The following is an 8129-nucleotide window of genomic DNA, read 5'->3' as shown; positions in this document are numbered from 1 at the left end:
CAAATAATTCTGAATAAAGACTAAGTTTTCATTGATGTCAAAGAGAGTTCGTAACAAATTACATGGTTCACAGATCACAAAGATTCATCTCATGGCTTAATCAATCTAAGAGTCTAGCTACTCATAACTAAACAATCAAATACATAGAAAATAGTGAACATACATAAACCAGAACCAACTATGAGTTGGGTGAGATCCACTGCGTGTTCTGCGGTTTCCTAGTGCTGTCTATGTTCTGTTTAGGTCTCCAAAATCGCACCCCAAGCTTCTGGTCGCTTCTAGCTTTTATAGACACAAAACTAGGGTTTTAGAAAGCCCACCATCGTGCCACGTTACGATCCAATCGTGGCACGATTACTTCATTAATCCTACGTGGCAGCAGACAAACTTTCCTATCGTGGCACGTTCCAGACTTCATCGTGGCACGAAATTTCCAGTGACAAATCCTTTGTCCCACGTTCACCAAACGTGCACGAGATACTCCCATCGTGGCACGATGCTTCATTCTTAGGCATTTTTCACTTTTTTCATCAATTTCTCCTGTCGAGCTCTTATTCCTGTTTTGATCTGATTTCACCATGAATTACAAGTAATTGACTCTCAAAACATTACAAAAAGGACTCAAATATGACTAAGAAACTAGTAACGACGTACTGTCATCACGAACCATATCTGTCTGGCCCAAGTGCATTTCATAAAGGTGTGGTCAATGTCTTTAGTGGATTCATGGCATCGAGGACAAAGAGGATCACAAAGAATACCCCTGTGAAAGAGGTTGTAGCGCACATGAATCCCATTATGAAGGATGTGCCAAATTAAGTTGGTGAGTTTGGGGGGAATTTTAAGCTTCCAAAGGTAGGACCATTTTTTAGTTTCAATAGGGTCAGAACTGCTAGCATCCTGTAGCTGTGTCTGATGCCTTTGGAGACTAGCGTAGTAGCTGGAGCGAACTGAGTAGATGCCATTTTTAGTTCCTGCCCAGGTTAGCTCATCTTTCTGAATAGGGGAAGTTAGGGGAATTTGAAGGATTTGGTCAGCCTTGTAACGCCCTCCTTTTTATTTAATTATGAAAATTGTTGTTGACACATTAGAGAAGGCTGGGACACACATGTAAAATACGTTTTTGCCCCTCGGCAGTTAACTGCCGAGGAATTTAAAATCCGGCTGCAGTTAACTGCCGAGGATTTCCTCGGTAGTTAACTGCCGAGGTTTTCTGAACATAAACAACACAAACAGAAGCAATTCCAGTTTCATTGTTTTCACTTCAAACACATCCAAATTCTCTCCAAAAGCACATTTTCACGAATTGCAAGCCAATCATCACCACATTATCACAAGTAAGTACCCTTAATCATTGCAATGTTAATGTTAGGTTGTTTAGGTTTATTTTTTTTAAAAATTAGAGTAGTTTGCATGTGGTTAGGGTTGATTTTAAAATTGACAATTTAATGATTGCATGTGTAGTTTTTGAATTGATAAACGAATTTAGTTGTTGCCTATGCTGTTTAAATGATAATATGGCTTTGAATAGTGGCAAATGAACACAATTTGAATATGTTTTATACTTTGCACACATAGTGTTTGATAAAATGCCTCAATGACAATTTTATTGATTATTTAGTTAGTTTATGTTATGAGAATTATATTGAATGATGTTTAGGTTATGATGGAAATGTTGCACACAAATTATATTGAAATGATGATTATATTGAATGGATTTAGGTTTAGTTATGTTTATGTTTATGGAAATGTGAATGTTTATGTTGAAATGATGATAATAATGATTATATTGAAATGATGGTTATATTGAATGGTTTTAGGTTTAGTTAGGTATATATGAATGATATTAGGTTATGGAAATGAATAATGTGTTTGATTATGTTTATGCTTAGTTTAGGTTTAATGTAAATGTTTATGTTTAGTCTAGGTTTAATGTGTTTGATTAGGTTATGGAAATGATGTAAATTTTTTAATTGTTTGTGTAGATATGGCCGATCAGGAGCCCATTGATCCATCTAAGATGATTGGTGGTAGGTGTGCGATGACTCAAAGCCACCGGAGGGAGAGGTAAAGGGGGCACATCCCAAAGAGGGGAAGAGGTCGGAGGGCGGATGGTTCAGGGACTTCTCAGGCATCTGAGGCTTCTCAGGCGCATCCTGAACAGTCGTAGGTGGTTGACCCGACCCAGGAGGTGGAGTACCTAAACTATCAGGATCACCATGATGTGACTGATGGTGGGTACGATGAACAGTATATGCCAGAGCAGCCGCATATGCCAGAGGAGGCAGACGAGGATGACATTGCTATGGCGGCTGCCCCGGAGGTGTTGCCAAAGGACCCTCCCTTTCCTAGAGGACCGCAACACATTGAGCTGCTTCACTCTTATGCCGATCATGTGGCATTGCCGCTTTGGTATAATAAGGATGACGTAAGTACTGTTTTGTTCAATATTCTTTCTTTATGTTTAATTATGTGTTTTTTATGTGTTTTTTTTATATGTGTTTTTTTATATGGATGACGTAAGTATTGCCAATTATGTGTTCTTTCTTTTAGTTAACTTTTATATGTGTTTTTTTTTAATTCCTTTCTTTATGTTTAATTATTTTCTTTATTTTTTCTTTCTTGATTTAAATTGTTTTATTTATATGTTTTATTTATATGTGATTTTCTTTAAATGTGATTTTCTTTAAATTGTTTTATTTATATGTTTTCTTTATATGTTTTATTTATATGTTTTCTTTATATGTGATTTTCTTTATATGTTTTCTTTATTTTTATTTTAGCATTTGTTAAGTTTTATATTTATAAGTTAAATGTTTACATTGTTTAAACTATGTTTAATTTTCTATTTTTTCAGTGCCGCAGAAGCGTTATGTAAAGCCAATTAATCATGGCCCTAAGATTTTGAGTCTCGGACGTCCAAACCCCAATCAGAGATGGTTTTGGGATCCGCTTAGGGCGAGTGGCTTACATGACTTGGTCTACTTGGGCTATGCCACTGTGTCTCACGCTTTGCTGATGACTCTATGCGAGAGGTGGCATCCCGAGACCAGCATTTTTCACATGCCCATGGGGGAGATGATTGTGACTTTGGACGATGTCGCATGTCTTATGCATGTCCCGATTGAAGGGCGGATGTTGGGCCACCGAAAGAAGATGTTGAGAGAAGAGGGAGAGTCACTGCTGATGAGGCATTTGGGTGCGTCGAAGAAGGAGGCAGAGAAAATCTGCAATACAGAGTATGGTGGGTACATTAGTTATCCAAAGCTGAGGGATTTCTATACGATGCACCTTGGTAGAACTAACTTGTTGGCGGATACAGAGGATCCAGAGGAGCTGGAGGAGCTGGAGAGGGTTAGGACTTATTGTGTGAAGTGCTACCTTCTCTACTTGGTTGGATGCTTGTTGTTTGGGGATAGAAGCAACAAACGCATCCAGTTGATCTATTTGACGACTATGGGGGACGACTACGCGAGGATGCATACTTATTCGTGGGGAGGGATGGCACTTGCATACCTGTATGATGAGTTAGCTCATGCTTGTTTGCCCGGAGACAGACAGCTTGGGGGAAGCGTGACACTGCTCACTGTAAGAAAAATTAAATTTTAATTTTATTTTGTTTGTTAACTATTATTATGTTGTTATATTTTGTTATATCTATTTTGTTATACTTTGTTATATTTATTTTGTTTCTTAACTATTATTTTTTTGTTAAATTTAAATTTTATTTTTTTAGTTAACTTTAATTTATTTATAAAAGTGATTTGTATGGTTTGTGCAGGCATGGTTTTTGTCGCACTTCCGTAAATTTTACGCTGTTGATCCAAACCCGGACTACATTGAAAATTTACCGGTTGCGGCGAGGTGGACTCTTCAGAAGGGTCATGGAGAGGGGGCCACGTATCAGATGGCACTTGATCAGATTACGTTTGATGACGTATGCTGGAGGCCGTACGAAGGGCACAGGGAGTTCCAGCCTTTCGAGGAGGTATTCTGGCTGGATCATGTGCGGCGATCGTAGGGTGTACCGTCACCTGCCGGAGAGGGTATTGAGGCAGTACGGATACGTCCAGTCCGTCCCTAGACCTCCGACGGATGTTCCAACGCTGACACCGGCTGAGATTGTGCAGGCCTTCGTGGACTTCCGCACTCACACGCTTAAGGCAGCTGATTGGGGTGAGCAGGCAGGAGAGCAACCATGGCGTATGGCAGAGGGCTATGTACGATGGTACACGGTTGTGTCTCACCCTCAGATTTTGTCACTTCTTCCGGGAGATGTTCCGAGGCCTCCAAACGAGGAGCAGATCGTTGCGGAGTAGTGGGAGCGGTACGAGGCGAGAAGCTCCCCTGACACCTATGACATGGTTAGGGGCGTTGTTGCCCATGCTGATGAGTTTTTGGGTCAGGAGGTGATGAGCATGACCCCTCAGCAGTTGTATGCGGCCTTGTAGGATGTTAGGCAGCAGATCGCGCCGATCATTACCAGGAGGAGAGCCCAGAGACCGAGGAGGAGGCACCAGCAGGACCAGGACCAGCAGTAGGATTAGGACTTGTTGTTTACATTTCGGATTTTCATGACATTATGTATGTATTTTGATGACATTATGTTTGTATTTTGATGACATTATATTCTTTTTTTTATGACATTTTGATGATTTGGTTCATTAGTTTGTTCGTTTAATTAGTGTTTGTTAAATTGAGCCAAATTTATTGACTAGCTTTATGGTTTGGCATCCAAACAATGTGTTTACAATGTGTAAAAACACATGTAATTCTGCCTTCAACAGGTTCTGCCAATTTCTGGCTTCAGAACGACTCGGCAGTTAACTGCCGAGGAAATGATGAAACCGGCGGTAGTAAACTGCCGAGGTTTTCCTCAGTACTTAACTGTCGAGGTATTCCTCGGCACTTAACTGCCGAGTTTATTTTTTTTATTTTTTTTTGTTTATTTTTTGTTTAGAACAGAATTGTGTTAGAAAATTATTAGGAATTCTTTAAAAATTATTTTATGTTATTTAAAATATTGCGATAGAGTTAATTCGAATAAATATTGCGATAGCGTGAATTCGAATAAATATTACAATAGCATGAATTCGTTCGAATAAATATTGCGATACAGGTTTCGTTACATTACATAAACGACGTATTTTAAAAAAAACAATTACATCACATTTCGGAATGTACCTTCCAACTGCAACAATTATCTTACCACTGAATGGGGCAAATTCAAACTTGCTAAGCAGCAGGACTCCAACATCCTATGGTCATCTCGACGATGGTATTCAAGTGGCAACGGAATGAGGTCCATTCCTTGACACTTGAATACCATCGTTCAAGATGCCCATCAAATGTTGGAGACCTGCCGATTAACAAGTTTGAATTGCCCCATCCAGTGTAAGACAATTGTTGCAGTTGGAATGTGTATTCCAACTACAACAACTGTCTTACCTTTGAAATGGGGTAAATTCAAACTTGCCAAACAACAGGACTCAAGCATTTCGCTCAGCATTCATGCCTTCCTTTGAAAAGAATAAATTTTTGTTAGGCTTGATTTAAATGAATGTATTCTAGTGCCACCGAAATGAGGTCCATTCCTTGACACTTAATACCTTCATCTAAACCAGCCAAACAAAAATTTAATCTTTTCAAAGGAAAAACATAAATGCTGAGCGAAATGCTTGAGTCCTCGCCGTTTGGCAAGTTTGAATTACCCCATTTTAGAGGTGAGACAAATGTTGTAGTTTGAATGCACATTACCCTAACTAATGATGATCTTCTGGCGGAATCAAGTTGTTGATGATATCTTCAGTTGATCTCAGCAACGTCACCCGCATATCGATCCACTGGAACTTGGTGTGCTCCCAAAACATACTCGTCACGTTTTCGTCGTTCTTTAACTCCACCCAAGTGAATGATATGCTCCCCTCGTCGAACTTTGGACGTTTATACCGAACATTTTACACCCTTCTTGTGTCTCTTGGGTTGACTCCTTGGTTGAATTCATTCAGTTGATCCTTGAGATCTCTTAACGTTACATCAAGGCACCAAACCTTCAACCTCTGAGGTTCTCCGCCGTTGAATGTTGCATGAACGTCGATCCATCCGGCCATTGTTTCAAATCTACACACATAGAAATTTAAAATAATCAATGAAAAACTCATTCAAACATTTCATCAAACACTTAATGTGCAAATTATACATAGACTATAAAAATCATAAAAATAACCCTAAAATGTAATTGTCTAAAAAAAAAATTAACGTAAAATATAGCAAAATTATTCAAATTATATTTACTCTTAAAATAAATCATATAGTCTTACTAAAATAAAATAAAAATTATAAAACACCAAATTAAAAAATAACCCTAAAATTTTTAAATTATAACATAATCATCATGCAAACATTTTAACAAAATTAATCAACTAACATCTAATCTAAAAATGATTTATAACATGTAAATCTAATTAAAAACTAATATAAAAAATTAATTTAAAACACCAAATTAAAATATAACTGATGACAGTATGCCATTACTAGTTTTTTAGTCATATTTGTGTCCTTTTTGTAATGTTTAGAGAGTCAACTACTTGTAATTCATGGTGAAATCAGATAAAAACAGGAACAAGAGCTCGACAAGAGAAATTGATGAAAAGATTGAAAAATTCCTAAGATTGAAGAATCGTGCCACGATGGAAGGATCTCGTGACACGATTGTTGAACGTGGGACAAAGGATTTGTCACTGGAAATTTCGTGCCACGATGAAGTCTGGAACGTGCCACGATATGAAAATTTGTCTGCTGCCACGTAGGATTAATGAAGTGATCGTGCCACGATTGGATCATAACGTGGCACGATGGTGGGCTTTCTGAAACCCTAATTTTGTGTTCATAAAAGCCAGAAGCGACCAGAAGATTGGTGGGCGATTTTGGAGACAAAAACAGAGCATAGACGGCACCAGGAAACCGCAGAACACGCAGTGGATCTCACCAACTCATAGTTGGTTCTGGATTATGTATGTTCACTATTTTCTATGTATTTGATTGTTTAGTTATGAGTAGCTAAACTCTTAGATTGATTAAGCCATGAGATGAATCTTTGTCATCTGTGAACCATGTAATTTGTAAGAACTCTCTTCGACATCAATGAAAACTTAGTCTTTATTCAGAATTATTTGTGTTCATTGAATTTTGTATGATTGTTTGCATGACTATTAACCCTAGCTTCTTTCAATCACATAAATTGATCTCAGGAATTGAATGACTCCTAGCCCTAGCTTTTAATCCTGAAATAGTAATTCTGTTTAACTCAACACTAGGAACCTAGAGATAGGAAATTGAGAGTTATGACATATCAATTAACGTTCTGACTTTGCTTCCATGGTTATTTAATCTGGTTAAGAGATTAATAGGGTTATAACTTAGGAAATGGTTTTGAGTCAAGAGATTGATCAAAACCACTTAGTTAATCCGTCATAAAGCTAGGTTAATTTCATTGAGAGAGAAGAGAGGCAAATTACTCACAGTGAGCAATAGAGGATTCGAAAGGCTTAATCATCTGTTTTTAATCCAAATATCAAAACATTTTATTACTTTGTTTAAGTTTTATAAAACCAAATCCAACTGCCTAGGGAAACCCATAAATTTACTACATTCTTAATTTTAACATTTTTACCGAGTAGGAATTGAAACAGTCCCTGTGGATACGAACTTATAAATTTTATTACTTCGATAGTTTTGGTAGACTTGCCAAATATCTATCAAGTTTTTGGCGCCGTTGTCGGGAACTGTTGAATCATTTCAACTTGGCAATTTCGTTTTTATTTAGGATTTCTGTCATTTAAATTTTTGTTTATATATTCAAAAAAAAAAAATTATTGTTGCTTTTATTTTATGTTGTGCGGTGCTATGATGGTATCTTTTTCTTTTTGTTGTTTTTGCGAGGTCAAGCAAAATACTCTTTGATTTAGGATGGGAGATACTCCATCTAGACGCACCTTGGGGGACTATGGTATAGGAACACACCTAGGTGTTATCACTCATGGGTTTCAACCGGCAAACCCAGTTGCCTTCAACATAAAAAATTCAATTCTTGTGGGTCTTAGAGAAAATCAATATGATGGAGGATCACT

At 37.6% G+C, this 8129-nt stretch overlaps 1 protein-coding gene across 1 annotated transcript; it reads left to right on the top strand.

The window, feature by feature from the left end:
* Positions 1–627: 627 nt before the first annotated feature.
* On the top strand, positions 628–4319 carry LOC146903730 (protein MAINTENANCE OF MERISTEMS-like). Its single transcript, XM_085725313.1, has 5 exons — positions 628–774; positions 2171–2432; positions 2858–3588; positions 3782–3988; positions 4131–4319. The coding sequence occupies exons 1-5, from the start codon at positions 628–630 to the stop codon at positions 4317–4319; spliced, it is 1536 nt and encodes a 511-aa protein (XP_085581439.1).
* Positions 4320–8129: the final 3810 nt, after the last annotated feature.

Source organism: Medicago sativa, chromosome 7 (assembly GCF_051527215.1).
Source record: "Medicago sativa cultivar Bolivia chromosome 7, Bolivia_mono, whole genome shotgun sequence".
Lineage (NCBI taxonomy): Eukaryota > Viridiplantae > Streptophyta > Magnoliopsida > Fabales > Fabaceae > Medicago > Medicago sativa.
The sequence above is the reverse complement of the archived record's forward strand: the minus strand, read 5'-3'. Positions and strand labels throughout refer to the sequence as shown.